At 26.5% G+C, this 22,126-nt stretch overlaps 3 protein-coding genes across 5 annotated transcripts; 1 reads left to right on the top strand and 2 right to left on the bottom strand.

Moving 5' to 3' along the window:
- Positions 1-708: 708 nt before the first annotated feature.
- Positions 709-5,261, bottom strand: LOC111026801. 3 transcript variants are annotated; one of them, XR_002603737.1, is made up of 4 exons: positions 4,688-5,261; positions 4,499-4,611; positions 2,635-3,264; positions 709-2,572 (listed from the first exon to the last, which is right to left on the bottom strand). XR_002603737.1 is itself a non-coding variant. In XM_022304952.1 (4 exons), exons 2-4 carry the CDS (start codon positions 4,605-4,607, stop codon positions 2,662-2,664), a joined length of 402 nt encoding a protein of 133 aa, XP_022160644.1. In that variant the 5' UTR covers positions 4,608-4,611; positions 4,688-5,261; the 3' UTR covers positions 709-2,661. The 3 variants fall into 3 exon arrangements, 2 of the variants coding, with proteins under 2 accessions (XP_022160644.1, XP_022160651.1); XM_022304952.1 differs by having other exon boundaries at positions 709-2,781; positions 3,092-3,264; XM_022304959.1 differs by having other exon boundaries at positions 3,092-3,264.
- Positions 5,262-5,379: 118 nt separating this feature from the next.
- On the top strand, positions 5,380-21,871 carry LOC111026784 (major facilitator superfamily domain-containing protein 6-like protein A). The gene is made up of 11 exons (XM_022304926.1): positions 5,380-5,657; positions 5,733-5,797; positions 5,880-5,980; positions 15,137-15,495; positions 15,590-15,805; positions 15,891-16,173; positions 16,260-16,447; positions 16,524-16,660; positions 17,321-17,685; positions 17,755-17,910; positions 20,892-21,871. Exons 3-11 carry the CDS (start codon positions 5,914-5,916, stop codon positions 20,957-20,959), a joined length of 1,839 nt encoding a protein of 612 aa, XP_022160618.1. The 5' UTR covers positions 5,380-5,657; positions 5,733-5,797; positions 5,880-5,913; the 3' UTR covers positions 20,960-21,871.
- Positions 9,852-11,402, bottom strand: LOC111026794 (mRNA turnover protein 4 homolog). Its single transcript, XM_022304939.1, has 5 exons — positions 11,222-11,402; positions 10,666-10,828; positions 10,444-10,593; positions 10,123-10,354; positions 9,852-10,060 (listed from the first exon to the last, which is right to left on the bottom strand). The coding sequence occupies exons 1-5, from the start codon at positions 11,247-11,249 to the stop codon at positions 9,968-9,970; spliced, it is 666 nt and encodes a 221-aa protein (XP_022160631.1). The 5' UTR covers positions 11,250-11,402; the 3' UTR covers positions 9,852-9,967.
- Positions 21,872-22,126: the final 255 nt, after the last annotated feature.

The following is a 22,126-nucleotide window of genomic DNA, read 5'->3' as shown; positions in this document are numbered from 1 at the left end:
CAAAAACACTCATACATATTAAGCCTAAATACATGCATCCATAATTCACCAATATTATTATAATAGTGAGAATAGCACATACCAGGGTGTTATTAAAACCCACAGCCCGAATATGGCCATGCAAGCCTTTGTTTTGGCCCTCTTAAAAAAAAATATATTTAATAATTTTAGTTTTATAAGTGATAAATTTAAAAAAAAACTATGGCGGTGGAAGTTCTACTATAGCTTATTCAATAAGGTGATAACTTGTGTATTATATTGTATTATTATAATATGTTTGTTATAAAATAAAATATGAATACAAATATTTTTTTCTTTTGGTGGCTTCTATACTGTTGATAAATATGTACATTGGCCAGTCAATTTCAAAAGGTTGGACCACCCTAGCATAGATTGTTGGTTCAATGTTCTGTGAACCAACATTATCTATAACAAAATAGTTAACAGTCCTATATAAATAGTAGATTTTTTGTATGAATAAACCTTGTAAAACAAAACTGCAAGACTCTATTATAGATTTTACAATTATACATTAAATTAATAATAGAGTCTTGCAGTTTTGTTTTACAAGGTTTATTCATACAAAAAATCTACTATTTATATAGGACTGTTAACTATTTTGTTATAGATAATGTTTTGTTTAATGTTATATTGTGTTATATTGAATAGCTATTTTATTATAATGATAATATATAGTACCTACCTAATAGTGCGTACAAATAATAATAATAGACGGCGCGATATAATAGATATACCTATATCACAAATCAAGTGAATAATGATTAAAGTAGGTCACACAGGAATTGTGTGAATTAGTATAAGTCAATAACACCACAGAAATATATATATATGAAGGGACATCCGGCGTATGCAGCACATGCAGTCACACGTTAGGTCTATGACCATGGAGATCCCATATACACGGGGATATGTAAATGCATATCGGGGACTAGGGACTAGAGGCTTTCTGACAAACTCTCGTTAGATGAACAGCAACAAGACAGATTAAAAAAGGCACCAGAAAAAACCACCATGTCACATCTCGCTCATCAACATTACAATTTTCAGTCTTTGGCATGTTTTTAAACCCCGCTATACTGCAGTTGACGGAAGGAGAAAAAATGCAAATGATATTCGAAGAGTTGAGGTCGGCCAAGTGCTACATTCCGACACGGGTTGGAACTTGACTGATTCATGTAAATAAATTTGCTTTGTTATGCTACTTATCTAATTGGGTTTTAATTGAAATAGTATTGTATTATAATCAAACGCATCAACACCAGATAATCTATATTATTATAATTTTTTTCTTTTCACATATTATACCAAACCAGGCCTTCTTCAATATTCACTATGAATTCTCATGGCCTTGACTATGTGGTTCTATTTTAATTATAAAGTATTATTATAACTGAGTTATTACATATTATATTCTATATTTTAAGTAAATCTGTTGCTTCTCCAGTTTTAATTCTGTATTTAGTTTTGATATGTCTCTAAATGGCATATACACTCGATTGTTGGTGTTGGTGCACTCATTCAACAAAAAACTTGGAATTATTGACGGTTCCATGATGACAATCTTTATCTTTTAGGGTAATATATGGGTGCCATTAATCAGAATAAGTAATTGATCCTAGTCTTTTCACATTTTGTATTATTGGTAACAAAGTTGCCTTATCTCTTTTTTCCAATATAAAAATCTTCGTTCTAGAACCCCATCAACATTTTTACAACACTTACCAAAAATTCATGGTCCTTGAATGCGAGTTTTGAAATTTTTTTGAGTTGAATGATCATCATCAATATCATCAGCATTTACATCAGGTATTTCAGACATTTTCATATTGCTTTTGAATAAAAATCTAAACTTTTTTCTATTTCTAAGTAAGCAATATTTCTTTTTTTAAGTTCAAAAATTAATTTATCACAAATAACATAATATGTATTAATAATACAATTTTCTTTGGATGTTAAGTTGATACATTGTATGTTTGTGTCATCCAAATGTTTGCTCTTAGGTACTTTTACTTTTCTTTTTAGTGAATAATCTGAAATTATGTTTAAACTGCATGCTTCCTCTTCATATATTGTAAAATCTTCCCGGGCGCTTTGAATAAAATCAATCAATGAAGTGTAAAGAGGAACTGCTGAGACATTAATCTTAAATGATTATAAGTCATTGTTAACACTATTAATTTTTTGTACAATTGAGTTCCACACTACAGTCAAAACAACTGTTTTTTTCAATATTAAAATAAATTACAAACTAGCAAAAAATATGAGGGCCGCTTCAAATTGGGGCCAGGTGACAAGTCACCCAGGTACCCCCCTAAACCAGGCACTGTCCTGATCTATTAACACAAATTCACATTAAGCTATAAAGTTCCAATTTTTAATGCTCACCACATGTACTGGTTCTCTTTACCGATATTCAAAAAATCAACCATTATATAGAATGATGAATATATCAAATAAAAGTATCCATCCACCCTATTAGTTTAATTATTTGGTATGTATTAAGTGTTATATTTTGTATATATTTACTATCTTGTATTGATTTGGGTACATCCTGTGTTGTAATAAAAATAAATAAATAAAAACATTATGAGACGTATAAAAAATTTTACATACAATTTTAACAAGATGTGTGGTATGTTCTTAATTACTTATTGGATTAGCATTAGTTATCAATGGGTAAAAACCATATAATTTTAAAATAGTATGCTGTATTTTTGAAAATATATAAGTTGCTTTCATACATTGAAATTGTTTTTTTCCCTAAAATATAAACAAATAACTTTATAAAAATGGCTATTTTAAAATTTTCAAAAAAAAAATTTGAGCTTTTTTTTAAACTAACCCTGGTAATAGCCACCCTATATTAGCCAAAAATCATAAAAAAAAATTATTTAGCTCTAGTAAATTAAATTTATGCAAATTGTTTTAATTAAAAGTACCAATGAATATACTTAACTTATATGGACCATAACTATAAACTAGAAAACCGAAATTGATAATTGTATCATCAACATTTTCACAAAAATAGCTCTACTGGAAATCAGAATCTATTAAAAGATATAGTTGTTACCATTAGAAAAATAAAGTGAATTTTGTTGTTTATACAACTCCATGTTTCCAAATTTTGATATTGTGATAAATGAATTGCTATATAAAGGAGAATGTCTTTATTTGTTTCTTTGGAATTCCACATTATTGATCCATAAGTATCAAAAACCGCACATACAACAGCATAAGATAAGCCTTGTAAAAAAATTAAACAGTTATTACATTATGTTATTTCGATCAGAGTTCCAATATTAATATTAATATTTAAAAATGCTCATATTTCCCTTTCGTAAAAAATCAAAGAGAGAACATAAATAATGTTTGTACATTTATGTTTGATAATAGGTCAATTCACTCTAATATTGAAGAGGATGTCAGCGCATTGTCGGTTTTCTCTCTCTATTCCATATGCGACACATAGACAAAATAATACATTTTCTCAGAAATATTTTTTCTAATCTTAGAGTAAAATCACCCATTAAAACAATAGAGAATAATATTTTTAAGGGTATAATATATGGACTTGTCTAAATATTGTCTCAAAACAATTTAAAAATCATTTAAATTTACAAATTTCTAATTTTATTTTGAAAGTCTAATACAAAGTCAAATAATAATAAAATATAGAACCTTCACCTATGACACACCCTTAAAAATATTATTCTCAATAATATTTATCATAGGTGATTTCACTCCAAGATTACTCAAAAATCATAAAAACGATTTTAGTGAAAGCCTTTTATCTAAGTTGAGCATGAGCCTAAGAGAAAACAAATATTGCCCTAACATCCTCTTAAGTCAATTACTTAAATGATATTAGGGTCCTAATCATTCTGAAAAAATTTATGAAGGTAAGCAGTTTTAAGAGCTAAGATAATTTATAGGTAAATTGCCTTCAGTACTACCTATACGTAAACTAACCTATATTACAAATACGGAACTCACATCTCACAATAGTCATGATAAAAATTGCAAAGGTACATAAGTGTTTAAATTACTTCAATTACTCTTTCAGAAAGACCTTACTCGTACAGATCATTGGCCTTTCTCCATGCACCACATTTTACGTATTTCTCTACCATATCACTTATAAATCATTTTGGTACCCTTAAATTTATTTTCTTTATTTGTATTTTTATTCTACTACATATTTTATAAGTAATACCATATAAATAACAAACTTCAAATAACTATTAAAATAATGATTTACCCAAATTGTTTTGGGCACAATGATTTATAAGACACCAATTTACCTTCCTATTTGAAAAATTTCTTGGTTACTAAAGTGCAATTTTTTCCTATTATTATCAAAACTCACAAAGTCACAACTGAAGTTGTAAGCAATATACACTGTCCAACTTGTATAATGTACATCATATAGATTTAATAACACGACAATACAAACATACCTACAATTGGAAAAACTTACCCTGTTCATAATCTGTGTCTGTTTCACCACTCGGAGATCTCTCACTTTCTTCACGATTAAACAAATTTATCTTTTCCATTAGAGATACACAACTGTCAGGGTCAATCATTTAACTAAAAATGAGAATACATAGAATAGTTAATTAATGATAGTAAAGACCTCTATGATTTACCTAAGCAATAAACTAACATTTCCTTCAGACCGATGAAAGAATGTGTACCTTCTATCCTGAAACTGAGTATAGTTTTACTAAAAGAAAATTTACTGCTAAATATTGAGCTGTTCTTCAACGACAGAATCATGTCGACTGTCCGAATTTGGTATCTTCAATAGTTTTAAATATAAATAAAACTTTCCACGAAGTTTAGCCGAAAATTCGTAATACAATTTTTTTCTTTTTTTACAAGAAGCCACCCACTAGTGGCACTTGACTGGATGTTGTATGAATCTAACCATATTTTATAGATTATACTGATTTTTTTTTTGATTTTTTCCTAGTATCGTACAACAATTTAGCATTTTTTGCACTATGTATAGTATAATATTTTCGTACTGTTTTAGTTAGTTATAAACATATTACATTCCCATGTAATATTGTATTTTGTCATAATTATATTGGTTATATTATTTATTACAGCACGAACTTTATAATAAATAAATAAAATGTATAAGCATAAATTGCATCCATTTCGACGTGATATCAGTAAACACTGAACAGTTGTAAGCACGGACTAAGATATATCTTAGTCCGTGGCTCTCGTTATCTCCACAAAAACACTTCTAATCACTGCATTTTTTTTTTATCAGGTGGATTATCATATACTATCATGTTCTGTGATACTATCACCATTCGCCATAAAAATTCGTGTAGTGTAAAGCAAACAATCTGTATTCCGTGTTGTCGACCAATATTTTAACTTTAATTATTAGTGTCATTTGTTTTTTTTTAGATACATTACTACACTAGTAATTGTTTTTAATTAGTTTTCACTGATGTTTGAAATCGTTCATTAGACTTAATTTATAATCTGGTTTGAGTTAAACTGTTATCGTTTAATATTTAGCTTATGATTTTTCATATCTATTTCAAACTATTTTATTAATTAAACCCACTTAATTAGTTTTGAAAATTAAAGAATAATGAAATCATACATTCCGAGTGAGTGATAATTTGTCATACTAATTAATTAACCACTTAATAATTTGTATTTTATATTTTGATTTGTTTGTTTAGTATATCTATTGGAGAATCTTTCTGCTAATAATATAATACTAAACTGAAGTAACCGAGTATAAAAGGTATAATCACTTTAATTCTGTAAACAATTAATTAGGTATCAAATGTATCTTAAACTTATTGATATTCATGTTGTATTTTTAGTTATAAATTTCGAGAAAATAATAATTATTACAAGATGCCGTTAATCCAAGTAGATGTAAAAATGTTACCTATGAAAGTGCACTACTTTCTGTTCATGGGAGGTAAGTGTTAACATTTCATAACAAATAACCATAAGGACATTTCTAAAAACAATCCATTAATTATTATTGTATAGTTAATAGTTGAACATCTTCTATTTCATAACTTGACCTAATTACCTAATTTGTATGATTTACATTTGGTAGTACAACTACATAATGATTCAGTAATATATAGTAAAATGAGTTGATTAAAAGGAGGACCTTATAATTAGTATTCAATTTATAATAGTTACTAGTTACTTCCTATATAGTTTATAAACATATAAAAAATGAAATTTATTTAATAGTGGAATTTATCTATTTCAATTGAATAGAAACATAAGAATTAGATTAGAAATAAGGTTTGGTAGCAACCAGTTTTCATCAGGTAGTGCTCAGAGAATACCTGTGGGTAGTCCCACCAAATCAATCATATGTAGGCCTGCTATGTTTTGAAGCTACAACTCGGACTTTATTTACCAAAAGATCTATATTATTTTATATATCATTGATTATGTTTAATGCCGAGAACCTTTAGCTGTACAAACAAAAATAGGTGCAAGCACTTCTTTAATTAAAAACCTAACATTTGGTTATTAAAAATTTACTTTAAATGATAGTTTTTATAGTATGTTTCAGTCAATAAATTAAAATTATCAAACTATTATAAAAATATGATTATGTTATTGAATTTTGTTAATATTTATTTTCTTTTATACACAATTATCATTTCTACATAACATATTAGCATGCCATATTATCTTCAGTTAATCTTAATTTTACATACAATTTTATCAATTCTGAATTACTTATATAATTAATAATCATTTTCATCAGACAGAATACATATTTAGTTTCAATTTTTTTTTCAAATTAAATAAAATTGTATTTATTATTTGTATTTTTTTCAGCCAAAATTCATTATTTGTAGACCTTTATCAATTACCATAATACCATACAAAATTAATGTCTGTAATTTTTGTATAGTAGAGTTATATGGATTTTTTTTATTTAACCAATGACCTAGGAAGTGCTAGAATATAATTAAAGTTCCGGAAAATTAAGACGTATCTATCTTTGTGCGTGATTTAAAGTTCATTATGCCTTATATAAAAAAAAATTATAATTTCAGATAACATTTAAAGAAATTGATCATAAAATATTTCATAATGATAACAAATTGAAAAAATCTTTTATGGTTAGTAATTTTCCTGATATGGATAAATTCATATTATGCGTGGATCAAAATTAAATGTTACATGACCAAGTGTAAAATATTTAAAAATGTACAAAGTGATTTTTTTTTTATCAAAAAAATTGTTTGTAATTTTTTAGTTATGTAACAGAATTATTAAAGATAACGAGAGTATCTTTAATAACATTGTTACATAACTCAAAATAAAATTACAAAACAATTATTTTTTTTAAAAATGGCCATTTTATATTTTATATTCCAAATAAAAATATTATAACTGACTTTCAAACAAGTAATTAATTTGTTATAAGTAGTTAAAGTTTAGATGAGCGTAGTTTCATTTTGCAGGGCTAGTGATTACTCTTGTTTGTGCTGCTCATCTCTATAGCTTATAAAGTACCCATTAGTTCAAAATGTTAGGAAAAAATTCTGCTTTAGAATATGAAATTACAAATGAGTGTTTATTCAAAAAAAATAAAAACTGATGACGTCTTTTTTAAATTATAACATTTTATCATTTTTCAACAACTTAAAATTATATAAAATAATATTTTCTAAAACATGATTACTTTTTGAGATGGTGAAAGTTTATTGTTAAATGAATCACACTTGCAAAATGCATCATATTTTCTATTGTTAAGTTTAAGAGGACACCACACCCTTGTCTTCTTCTTACAAACGCGTAACATAGCAAATTTAGGCTCAGTAGTTAAGGGGGAATTACCGGTAATTTTGTTGGCTAAAAAATTAGAGTTAATTGATTTATTATAAAATTTCATGGTAAGAACATTATCTGTTTTTGAATATTGTTTTTTTACAATAGTAACATTTTTTAGCAAATTATTCGTGTACAATATAACGTTAATTAAAAATACTCATTACTCACTTAAAAAACCAACATAGGATTACAGATAATGTTCTTACCATTAAATTTCATAGTAGGTCGAGAATCATTCTAATTTTTAAACTAGCATAATTAAACGTGATCTGCTAAGTGTAAATTTTCTATGTTACGCACTTAAAAGGCATAGACAACACATGTGGGTGTGACGTCTTATTAATAATATAGGGAATTGGTGTATTCTACGACTTAAAGATAAGAATATAACCCAAAGCTTTTATTGATTTTAAAGTTATGAGAATTTAAATATGTACGTTGTAAGTTTGTTAGATGGTGGTAAACACGTGAAGATATGACATAATTTAAATAATTACTGTAAGGGAGTTAAGAGTTTTCATGATAGTCAATAATTTCTTCAAACAATTATGTCATTATCAAAGTGTTTGTTGTAAACTATAATTAGTATAAAATACTGGTAAGATCGTATAATATACAGAAACACCAAATAGCTAGAAATTATGCAGTCATGCATCGAGGAATAGTTAGTTTGTCAAGTTTAAAAATTAATTTTGTATTGATCAGATTTGATAAATGTATGCACTAAAGCTTATAAAATATGTCTTAAAACGTTTGAAAATATTCATTTATTTGCACTAAAAATTTGAGAATCAAAAAAGAAAAAATCATAAGCAACTCTTGATATAGCAAAAAAAATGTATTCATATTTTTAATCATTTTACGGATTTTTAAGAGGCGACAATTCCCTTACATTTTATACAACACAAAATGTAAATGATTGTATTTTTTAACAAATTTTGTTTTTCTGTAGTATTTCAATAAAAAAAAATTCTAAATATGCAAAAATGCCTAAAATACAATTTCACATATTTGACCATGATATCTTTACATTAATTTCTGTCATCTAGTGTTAAATACAACTTGGCAAGATTGATATGAAAATGAACTTACGATCCCTGATTATTAGCACTGTCTATTCAACTTTGTTTTATTATTGTTTTAAAATTATTTTCTTTATTTCTACAACTTCAATTTTCGGTAAAATGATGCTGCAATTTAAGTGAGGTAATTTGAACTCTAGAAACTGTTACGAGGACCCTTAAAGAATCAGATATTCTCAAAATATGTATCAGCGTTTGATAATTATTAATTATGGATCAGTAGAGTAATATACTAAACAAATGAAGTGAATTTATTCCTAAAATATACTTAAATGCAAATGAAATAAAATTATTCTTACAAGAGGTACTCCTATTATTTTTTGAAATTTGAACATTAAAGGACTAGCAGAAAAACCAAATTTATCAATTTGGATGTATAATTTTAGATTCTGAGTACATGCTAATCATATATGTATGTTGAGTATTGACTACCCTGCAATTATTATGTTACATTCTGTATAATACATGTTGGTGGTTAATTTTGTTAAGAAATCAATTCTACACAGTATGCTCATCTATCTTATTACTCTTTGATAATAATCTCTTATATTATATAACTATTATTTGTTAAATCAGTATTGGTGTTTTCTCTCAATAAAAATAAAGATGAGTCTGTTATATTCCATCAATAAAGTAGTTGTATTACTTATTACTGATTACTATCGGAGTTGACTATATCTGTTTAATAAGATTCAATAAATTTACTTTACAATTAATATTTCAATGTTTAATTGATGAGATTTAGTTAATAACCAACAGCCGTTAAATATGTATCTTGAGCAATTACTTTTACAAATAAGTATTAAACAGTTAACACGATTGTATAGAATTTATATAATGAAGATATTTTGTTTTTTATTAGAGTCAAACTTGGGAGGATCAAAACAAAAACTTTAATTAAATGCTTAAAAAACTTAGTATATTTGAAATTCATTCAAGTACATTTTTTATGATCTTATCAATGAAATTAGTTTATGATGTTGTTTCAGTATAATTTTACTGTTTGCAAATTGTTACTCATCAAGCAAAGGTCGAAATTGTCCATCTTTAGACCAAACATACCTCAAAACTATTTTGAATTGTGCCATTTTATGTCCAAAAAGTTTCTAAAAAAAAAAAGTATATTAATAATTTGTATGATTTTTATTAAGGTTGATGTGGTAGTTACAAGTAGTCTAGACTGTTCTGGTGTGATAATGCTTCCTTCTTTACATATTGTGTGACTTTTTAGGACTTGTATAACACCGCGTTGTAAACTTGTTGGTAAACCTAGCTGTCTTAATGAAGGTTCCATTGAATGGATAAATGTGTCAGGTAGTGGGCCTTCATCTAATGTTACTGTGTATGCAGCTTTGATACCAGCCCTGGGGAATTCGGGCTCTGAGTAGTTGTCAAACCACCTAAACATTAGCATATTAGATACATATCAAATAAGAAGGACTAACACCTAGATATAATAATAAATAATAAAATAAAATAGGTATCTCACTCTATAACATCATCAACTGGTCTGTTAGTAAATAATAATCCACATTGCCCTTCGATTTGAAGAGCTAATTTATGTAAATTAGTTTGAATTTCGTCTTGAGCTGATTTTCCCAAAGCATATGACATCACTTTATTTTTACCAAAGAAAAACCTAAGACATTTGCATAAAAAAAATTATACACTACAAAAAAATCTATAATTTAGATAGGTATTTAGGAATTACCTGCTATCTTTCCATTCATTTCGTACATCTTTTAATTTACCATTTCGCATGTTATCAGTATGAAATACAAATATGTGTTCATATTTGGTAACAGCCTCACGGAGATTTTCCATTACAGATTGTTTCAATTTAGAACCCAATTTGGTTGTCTTGGTTAGTGAAACTAAGGTAAAACACAAAATATTGAACACTTAAATGAACACATATTTATTACACTACAGAATATAAGAAATAAGATCCATAGCATAATCTTGATAGCAATATAGCGAATAATACATTATTAATTCAGTTCTTATTTAACTAAGATAATCTAAATTTTACATAATTGTTGATAAATAGGAAAATTGTCTTCATATTCACTTCATGCAAATTATGAATTATATTTTGTTTTGAATACAAGTTAAGGCATATTTGTACATAACATGAATGCCTATTAGTATTGTAATAACTTAATTAAATATAAATAATAACGGTTGTGAAAATTATGAGTTGGAATAGTTCAATTTTTCTATGAACCTTTGAAGACACTTTCGCTTATTAAAGCAGAATAACTTACTCTTTTTATCTCGCTTTGACTTAGGCATTGTTCCGTAGTTATTTTATTACACAAGACGTAACTGATACTTTTAAGTATATTGTTTAATAACTTTTAAGTATTTTACCTACGCGTAGTAACTGAAAAAAATCGTTTTGGTTAAGGAGTAAGAATTTAATAGTTGTTATATTATGATAACCTTAAATAATTATCATTTATTATCCTTCTATTTACCGTCCATGTGGTATGTTCATGGCTGTAGATAGTACTATCTTTTATCTTGGGATTTTTATCGTTCTCGATAGCAGCTTGCGTATGGAACGTCTTTGGAATTGTATTTGTTCAATAGTTGATATCATGAACTAAGAAGTAAGATGTACATCTTAGTTCATGGTTGATACTTGATATTATTGATATTATTATGTGTTTTGATAGGAAAATATAGTAATAATGCTCAAAATTACGAACCAAGATAGTTCTTAGTCCTTTGCAAAAAGTTAAGACTTCATGTCCGGGATGGGAACTCTGGCTGTATTGATAATTATGACTCCGAATTGATGTACAATAACATAGTTGAGAACTTTATCTGTGTTATGCCGTTTTTATTTTTTTGATATCAACTGTACGAAAAAAGTTATTATTGTTTCAAAATCTATTATTATTGTATTTTTCAAACTTGAATGACTTTTTTTACCTAGTTCCGATATCGAAAAAATAAAACCATGTTTCACAGCCCAAATCCTCCTTTTGATGTGGTGAAAATTTAGTTTCTCTGTTATGACTGTAACCCAGTGACGGAGCGGCCTTTTCGACCCAGCAGCCCATGACCAGTTGACGCTGGTATAGCCTTCTCGGTTCTTCACAACAGTTGTTGCTGTGTTTTGCACGTGTAAGACAGACAACACATGCTGTCTTAAATTTAAATCTAAAAACATTTTTATTTTAAATAATATTTACCTATTACGGATTAATAATGTAATTACTAGGATAGTACATAACGTATACTAATAACTAATTAGCAAGGTTGGGCAAGTTAATGATGTTTTTTTTTTAACTCAGCTAAGTTAAGTTAATAGACATTTTTAAAACATGAATTAAGTTTAAATTAAGTTAACAAATAGTATTAACTTAACTTCAATTAATAAGTTAAGGTAATTAAAAAAAAAAATGCATTGAAAAGGTATTGAAATAAGTGAATCATTTGGATAGTAATATACATGTGCTTATAGATGCATGTAATATTATGTATGCAATTTAAAACCTGTAAGTAGCGCCATGTAACATAGGGTCCAAGTGTTGCTCAGGCAACATCTTAAATATGTTTGAGTGGGTATTGATAGAAGAAAAATAGGACGGTATACAAGTATAATGAGGGGTAGGTCACCTAAAATTATTTGAGGAACACCTATTTTTTTATAATACACACCGCTGCGGCACTGCTTGTAAAGCCGTATCATTTTAGAACTATGTATATTTCACTCTGGGTTTGTTTAAATTTAAATTTTATGAATTATAATTGTGAATGTGGGTAGGTACTTTATTGTAACATTTATAATTCATAAAATAAATTATTTAAACATTTAAAAATTATAAAAAAACTACTATACTTTTATTCATAGCATCTATTAAATTTTTTAATAACAATGTCATCTCAAAATTTTGATCTGCCATTGATCCTCTTCTCTTGTTCAGTAACTGTCCTCCAGCACTAAAAAGTAAAAAGCGGCTCAACATATGCAGTTGAAGGGATGGCAGTATTAAACTTAATATATATTTAATTAAGAGAATTTGGTAATTCTGAAAGGGATTAGATATTCATGTTCAACAAAAAATTCTCAAAAAGAAGTTCATTACCATTATTTGAATCCTAAACATTATTTTTCTCTATACTTAAAAAATGCTCCCTCAAAGTCACCATTGTGATATTTTGATTCTATAGATGTGTTAGAAGTAGACTGAAGTTGTTCGTAACTTCGTAAGAATTTGTTGTTGTCGATGAATTATCAATTATGGTTTCCATTTAAAAACAAATGTCAAATGGATAATATACCAGTATACGTATTTTTCAATTTTTGTAATAAAATTATTGTATAAAATATATTAATAAATAATAAGTAATAAACTAATAACTAATGAGTACCTAATAAGTAGGTATTATAAATTATGGCTTAGCCGGGCTCATATCTATTAATTTCTGTAACACGGGCGGTTAATGTTAGCCGTTATGTACATAATTACTCCTATATCATTATTAATTATTTCGTGATTAATATGGCATATTAGTTTTTATTTATAAAAATATATAAACAATTCTTCTTAAATATACCTTTTTTTTCTAATAATATTTTCTATATTTTACGAACTTATAAATTATTTAAATGATATTTTTCTGTAAATTCTTTAATGAACTTAATTGAGAATATTAAAAATAATAAAAGTTGATCTTAAGTTAATGAAGACACAAATGAGTTAAGTCTTTAACTTAAAGTTAAGTTAATCAAAACAGCAAACCAGTAAGTGAAGTTAATAAGTTAAAATTAACTTATTAACTCATTAATGTCCAGCCTTGCTAATTAGTATATTAATCAGTTAGCTCATTTTTAATTGTTGATGTGACATTATTGGCTTGGGAGTTAAAGCCGGCTGTAGGGCCGTCATTGCATCACGCCTTGAATTGTGACCATGTGCGCATATGCAACCTTGGTTACAGCAGGCGGCCGTGGACAAAGCGTTCACGCCGGATTTAGTAATTGTTTTTCTTTTTTATATTGAGCACCCACGCACCCCTAAAAATTAAAATCTTCTGTCTGTCCTGTGACAGATTTATTTTTTTTTAATTTTTAAGGGTTGGTGGGGGCTTAATATGAAAGTGAAAAATAATAGGTAACTAAATAATAATAAATTATTATTATAGGCAAATAATAATAGTAATTCTTGTGTTTGTTATACATTTTTTGTATTATGACGGGGTCAATTTTAGGTAGCTTATGGCTTATGTGTAAGTATATTACTCAGTACTTACTACCATTAAATATTTGATACTTGAGTACATTATATTGTATAGATAAATAATGTTCCTATTATAAAATATATACTAAATTTTTACTACATACTCATACTAGTTGCTCATCGGTCATCCATATAACCTAATTCTCACAATGATTTTCAAGATACCTTCATAATGTTGCTTTAAACACATTTGTTTCATATTTCAGTTATCATTAGCCAATTGTATCTCTAATACCATCCAATACAAATGTTACTAGTACAGAAATTACATAAGATGAAATGTAAAAACTATATATTGCTAAAAATATATTTTATATCAAGTCTCAAGATATTTTATATTGATGAAAATAATATATATTTATATTTCTTCTAAAAAAATACTGACAATATCTTCACTTTTATTTTCTATTCACGTCTTTCAATACCAATCGACGTTGATGTTTCACATCTTCTGCCCTTCCCGTGATGGACCCTTTTTAAAATAATTTTTCAAAATGTTTATTTTAAAGCATTGAATCTGGAGTCTTAACATGTTTGAAAAATAAATAAATATTTAATAATGTTTATTTAAGCTGAATATGATAAAACAATTATATTTAAACCATCATACTTATATTACTTTTTAAATTAAAAATATATTACTTAATATTTTGTTAATTACTAATTGGCATTGGCTCTTTAAATAGATATGTTCACCCCCTCTCCTTCACAAGTTATTTCTACTTATTAAATAGTAAATAATTAAAAAAAAATTTTCATCATTTTTAGTATTTTCATAACTTGAAACACATAAAAAAAAATGTGAATTGAGCTTTGGTACTAAACTTAATTTTGTTTTCTTTAATATGTTAAATTGATTTCGCTAAATAAATATTTTTAAATTTGTAATTAAGTACCTACTTATAGTTGTTTCCTTTTTTTTTACAGGTGTTGCTCCGATGACATCTTTTTTACCAACAATTGCAAAACAATTGGGATATTCTACAATTGTAGTTGGTACCATCTATAGCATTTTACCAATTTTAAGTTTAATAATAAAACCTATTGTTGGTGCAATTGTTGACCAATTCCGGGTTAAGAAATTAATATTTTTAATGTTCATATTATTATCCGGCCTAACAGCATTTTCACTGATGTTTGTTCCCGCAATACCTTTGGACTCTTCAGTTGAACTGAATTGCCATTCTGCTACATATTTAAATGTTTGTTCCGAGGATGATGTACCTTTGTCAAAATGTTCCTCTAAACGAGTCAAAGATGTTATTGGTGGTAGATTTGGTTGTGATGTAAATATTAATGTTCATATTTTAATGTTTAGATATTATATTTTTTTATTTACTTGTTTATTAAATGTTGCATTTTTTATAAATTTGATTTTAGTTAAAATGTCAGAACAGTGTTCATTTTCGTAATGAAATGTGTTCAAATTGGGGATTTAATGACTATTGCCAATTACCAAATTCATCTAGTGTTAATACTATTGAATATCACGAACCAAACAATTCACAAATAGTTAGACCAAAATCGAATAAGAATTATTATAATGATGAATTTGTTTACTTATCTGCAACGTTAGAAATGAACCATTCTGTCAAAGTAAGTTTACAATTTTGTGTTCTAAAAACGTATATTTTGATCCATAAATTTTAATATATATGCTCAATAATGTCATAAATTTCAGTTTGATAATAAATGTTTGTACTTCCGAGTATCATCTGCAAGTTTCTATTATAATTATTCTGAAGTAGTAAAGCACACACCAGTTTGTAATGATAGTTTAAGATCACTATGCGAAGTACAATGTAACAGTGAAGTCATAATGGATGTTATAATTCCCCAAAGCTTTAAAGGCAGTGTCTTGGAATTAAGTCAATTCTGGATATTTTTTCTGCTAATTAGTCTGTTTTGGGTTTGCCAAGCAATTATTTATAGTATTGGCGATTCTATTTGTTTCGATCAACTAGGTAAGAGTTTAAATTAAATATCTCATGTACTAGCTATAATTTTAAATCATAAAAACAATATAATAAATATATTATTTTAATAATAGGCAACAAGCCTAATCTATATGGCAAACAAAGATGCTGGGGTGCTATTGGATGGGGAATTTTTTCAATATTTGCCGGATGGCTTTTAGATCTTTTTAGTTCCAGTGAAGTAAATAAAAACTATTTACCAATATACTATTTATGTTTACTAGTACTACTTTGCAACTTTTTTGTTGCATCAAAACTTGAGGTAACTATTTCAATTAAATTTTAAAACTCTAATAACTTGCATCTAATATATATTTTTTAAAAACTTGATATAAAAGGTGACAGAAACAAAAATATCAACTAATATATGTAAAGATTTTGGAAAACTTTTAGTGGAAGTCAAGGTATTAGGATTCCTTACTTGGGCTATAGTAGTAGGAATTTGCACTGGAATGATTTGGCAATATCTTTTTTGGTAAGTAATTAATTACAACAATAATAAATGTTATAGCATCCATGTGCAATAACATAACATAAATACATAGGTAATACAATAGCTAACCTACCAAAAGTGTTTAGTATTTGTATTTTATTGTTATCTTTTCTTTCCTTGTGGCATCACTACAAGGGGACTAAACTGTTTGCACATTACTTGACCCCCATGGAATATTAAGTATCAACACAATATTAAATACAACGTAAGATCATCCTTAAAGTCTGAGACTACTTTTCTTAGCATATATTAGTGTATACACGTAGAATCAAGGGTCCGTTAGAGTGCACAATTTGACAGCATTTTACTGAACCTGAAAGGGATAGATGATTAGGTCCTGTCTTAACCCTTTACAGATTATACAATTATTTAAGTTAACGGAAGATTGTTGGAACCAATCTATTCTTCTCGGGCTGACTTTAGTACTCTATCCTGATATCTCATACTGAAGAACCTATTTCTGAGATTTTATTATTATCTAGTTCCTAAAATATCCACGCTTTTGCCTACCTAATTCGTAACATTGAAAATATCAAATTCAATGTTTGGGAATTTGAGAATAAAATTTCTTTAATCATCATTTAATTATAGATTAGTATAAATGTGCATTACAGTTTAATGTTTTGTTTTAACTTATTTTAGGTATGTTGAAGATGTAGCTTCCACGAATGAGTGTAAAACTCAACGTTGGATTAAGACACTGCAAGGTTTAATATCAGGAGTTCAATGTTTTGGTGGTGAAGTGCCATTCTTTTTTTGGTCAGGCTGGATTATGAAACGTTTGGGACACTTGAATTGCATGTCTCTTGTTTTGGGAGTTTTTGCATTTAAATTTTTTGCTTATTCAGTTATTACAAATCCAATTTGGGCTCTTGTTATTGAGTTAACTAATGGAATTACTTTTGGGTTAGCATATGCTGTACTTATGTCGTATGCTAGTATACTTGCACTACCTGGTAGTGAAAGTACTATGATAGGACTTGTTGGTGGAGTTTTTGAAGGCATAGGTAACTATTTTAATATTTTATTAAAAGTATAAATATAAAATAATTAATATTGTGCAATTTTTATCATAGGTGTGTCTTTGGGTAGTCTAATAGGTGGCTTTTTGTACAACGAATATGGTGGACCTGAAACTTTCAGACTCTTTGCATATGGTTCTGCATTAATGTGTGCAATTCATTTGTTATGTCAAAAAGTTTTGAAAGCAAATAGAAAATTAAGCCTGCCAAGTAAGTAAATCTTTTACTTATCTTTCAAATTAATAATGTACTTATCCTTTTGCTTGACTACCGTCTAGAGGTGCCCTACCTTAAGTCATAGCATGACTAATCGTGAGAAATAGAAAAATTAAATAAAATCCAAAAAAATTGTAATGAGTAGTATTAAAATATTTATTCAATTAAAATTATACATAATTTATAAATTTGTGTTTACATAAACGTAATCGTTTCTGTAACTGCTATCATTGGGTTCTCAAATTTGTTTTTGGACCCTATACAATTCTACGGCAGAACGGCCATGTAGAGACACTGCAGCACACACTTTGAGAACTGTCTGATCTAGAGTACCCTCCAATGTCACGGACTTCTGTTGACGTTGATAAAATACAAATCAACTAACTTTAGCTGAATACACACGCTACACTGTTAATCATACTTGTTATCTGGTGGGGCTAACTCAGCACATTCAATTGTATTTGGAACTCCTCTAAATCTAGAAGTAAAGAGCGCCAGGGAGCACATACTTCATCGTACTCCATCATTTGGATTTATATACTCATATTTGACAAAGTTTATCTAGAGACACAATGTAAATGAAGATCAATTTCATATTTTGTTGAAAAATGTTTTCAAAACTTGGTTTCGAATAATAGAATTTTGGATAACATTAAATATTTTATTTATAATTCTTCACTGCTGTGATCATTTTTGTGATAGTCTATGCGATGGTTTTATATTTTATACTTGAAAATGATGCACAATAATATAAATGTGTATTGCTTATTAAACAAAATCATAATTGGTAGTCAAGATAACGGATAAGTACCACTAATAGGCAGGTATGTACTGTTTGTTGCAAGTTAAAAGTAAAACTACATATTGCCATGGAATTACCTATTTGATTCATATTTTTTTTATAAGCTTGGAAAATATTCAAAGTTTTCAAATTTTTAATATTAAATTATAAATTATAAATTAAATTTATAATCTAAAGGTTATTTGAAAAAAGTAAACTTTCATGTACATATTTAAACTATTGCAAATATTTTAAGCCCTTAAATGTAATTTTATCAGTGATTATTGTAAAAAATGTTTTGAAATATTTACATCAACCATATTATTAGGTTATGGGTTTGAAGAAGTACTAAACAACATATCTCATTTTAAAGAAACAGGTACCTCAAGGGTTTATTTAGTTATGTTGCATTTATGTTTTGAGTTGTGTTTTTGTATTATTTAAAGCTACATAATATAGAATATATTGTCTAAATTTATTAATTAATTTTTATTGATTTCATTGTAATATTGATTGCTATGGATGTTAAATATTCAGTGTTGGGTTACTTTTGAAAAGTAATTAAGTTTCTGTACTCGACATTCAAATATGTAATAATTTAATGAAATTACTTAACATTTTGGTAGGAAAAGTAAATTTGTTTTTTTCACATTATAAAAAAAAAAAACTCAGTACACAGGTCTCTCTTATTTCTCATCAGTTGGACAACCATTTTAAGTACAATTAGTGTTTATGTATAAATTGAATAAGATATTGTCCCAACAAAATTTTTTTTTTTTTAAGTTATTTAGTGTAGTATAGTGTCTGAAAATATGTTGTCCAAAATATTAAAAACTGAACTGTGACATGTTAAAATTTAAAATAATATTCATCCATTGTGTATATTTATTATTTTTCATGCCTTAAATTTTAGAAATTATTTATTTAAAATAATATTTCCATTACAGTTTTGTCACCGGGAAATTTTTTTAACAAAATCACATACCATGTCATAATTGAAGTAACTATGTTACTTTTGTTACGCTTCTACCCAACACTGTTAATATTACAGTTTTTTTTTCAAATATTGTAGCTTATTATTTTAATTTGTTTCTGTGTTAAAGAGTTTTTGTGCATAGTTTTTGCAGTTTTGATAAACTTCTACAGTAGTAAACTAGAAAAAGTTATTTTTCAACTTAAAATAGAGTTTAAATATCTTGTTTTCTTCAATTATCCCCCAAAAATGTATTTATTATTATTTAATATTAGGAATAATATTTGGATTCACAGAATTTTAGCATAAATTATGCATCTTCAATATTTTTTTTATATTTTCAAATGGGTAATATAACTAGCTTTCCATAATATGTGAAAAAAATGGCCAATTCATAAATGATTTTTATTTTTATTATTTATGCCTTATTATTTGCCAATTTTGTACTTGAGAAATTTGTTTACATCATTATTTAATAAAAAAAAAATGGTTTTTGTTTTAAATTATAAAATAAAATTTTAATTACATTCTATACGTCACAACACGCACAGTATTTAAGCAAAATTGTTTTTTCTAATATTGCTCTGATGTTAAAAATAATATTTTTGTTTCTTTGTCCCTACCAAAATTACTCAATACTTATTTTTTTACTATTATTTATTTTTCAAACATTTTCAATTACAAAAACGTGTTTTATTATAAAAACATGTTTGACTATATTAGAAAATAATTTGAAGGCTGTATAATTTTATAAAAAGTAGATCAATTCAATTTATTATTTATTAATATATTTTTAACATCATAACACCATAACAAATATTATAGTAAATATTATAATTTTATAATATAAACACAAAATTGTCCTCATAACCGAGTAAGATTCTTATAAAATTTATATAACTTGGTATTTTAATATATAAATTTAAAAGTGGTGAAATATGTGCAAAAGTGTAATTTAATTTACATTACTTTGCCTATTGAATTAATATATTGTTTAAAGAATCATCATATTATAAAATATAAAACAATAGATGCTTTGATAATTTTTAATTATTATGTTTATTTTGTAATTATTATTCTTACAATAAATTAATGATTTAAACAATTATAGATTTTCCTAGTCCACACAAAATGTTTTACTCAATTTAGAAATATAAACCAAACTAATACTCTTATCATCTTATTTAATTAAACAGCTATACATTTTATATATTTTTCCAGGTTTTATTAGTGGTTCAACTGAATACGCCAGTCCAAATGAAGCTATTCATATGTTAATTGATAATTAAATTTTTTTTTTTCAACGTTCCTACTTTATTGTTACATCTCATTTTTATTTCAAAAAACAAAAGGAAGAAATACTTAATTTACAGCCATTTTTACCTATTATAGTACTATATTTTTTAATTTTTAAGCAATTATTAATGGAATAGGTGAATATTGAAATTATTCAACTTTTTAGTATATAAGACAAGATGGCAATAGTGTGAGTTGAGCATAATATTTGTTAGGAATTATTAAACACGTTTTAATAGGTATAACCAAAATTCTACCGATCTAAAAAACATGTAACTTACAAATATTATTATTGCTTATTTATAATCAAAACTTGCTTCTTAGTTCTTATTATTTAAAATATTTGATTAATTTTTATATGAAATTATGTACCAACCATTTTTAGTTAAACTTTATTTTGCTTTCTTGGTATCATTATTTCAATCATATATTATATTCATTAAAAAAAATAATTGAAGTTTTATATGTAATATTTTAAGATTTATTTGGATTTGATCTTTATTTTATTATTTTTATATTATCATGATTAATTGTCAATTATAAAATAATAACACTTTCTTTTATAAAATTAATCAATATTCACCCAAAAACGTATCAGTATGGCTTTGGTTTTTGTTTTTACATTATTTTTGTATACAATATTATATTTGTGTAACTGTTATAGTTTTGGTTTAATATGGTGCTGTAGATTAATTATGTAACTCGCTTGAAGCACAACATCTTTACAGGGATATTTAAAAGACAAACATCATTAATTTGTATTTATTTTTAATCAATTATTACCTCTGGCTAAATTAAGTAATTCATTTAGTGTAGTATTTAAGTCCTTAATGATATAATTTTGGTGATATGGAGTAATTTAAAGATTCTTTAAAATTGATTATAATCATCTGTATGAAAACCAATATTATTTATAATTTGTTTTGTTCTTTAGTATTAGTTGTATTATTAATATTTGTTTTTTATTAAAAATGATTACATCAAAATGTCATGTTTAAATGTACCTACATATTATGTATAGAACCCAGTACTTTATACAGCGTGTCCCGTTTTAAATGTACCACTAAATATCTCAGCCCGATAATCTTAGATTGAAATACGGTTTGCTGCAATAGCTAAGGGGTACTGAAGGACACATTTAAGGACAAATTTCAAATTTT

Source organism: Myzus persicae, unplaced genomic scaffold (genome assembly GCF_001856785.1).
Source record: "Myzus persicae strain clone G006 unplaced genomic scaffold, MPER_G0061.0, whole genome shotgun sequence".
In the NCBI taxonomy this organism is placed as follows: Eukaryota; Metazoa; Arthropoda; class Insecta; order Hemiptera; family Aphididae; genus Myzus; species Myzus persicae.
Note: the sequence above shows the minus strand (reverse complement) of the source record. Positions and strands in the feature narration are given on the sequence as shown.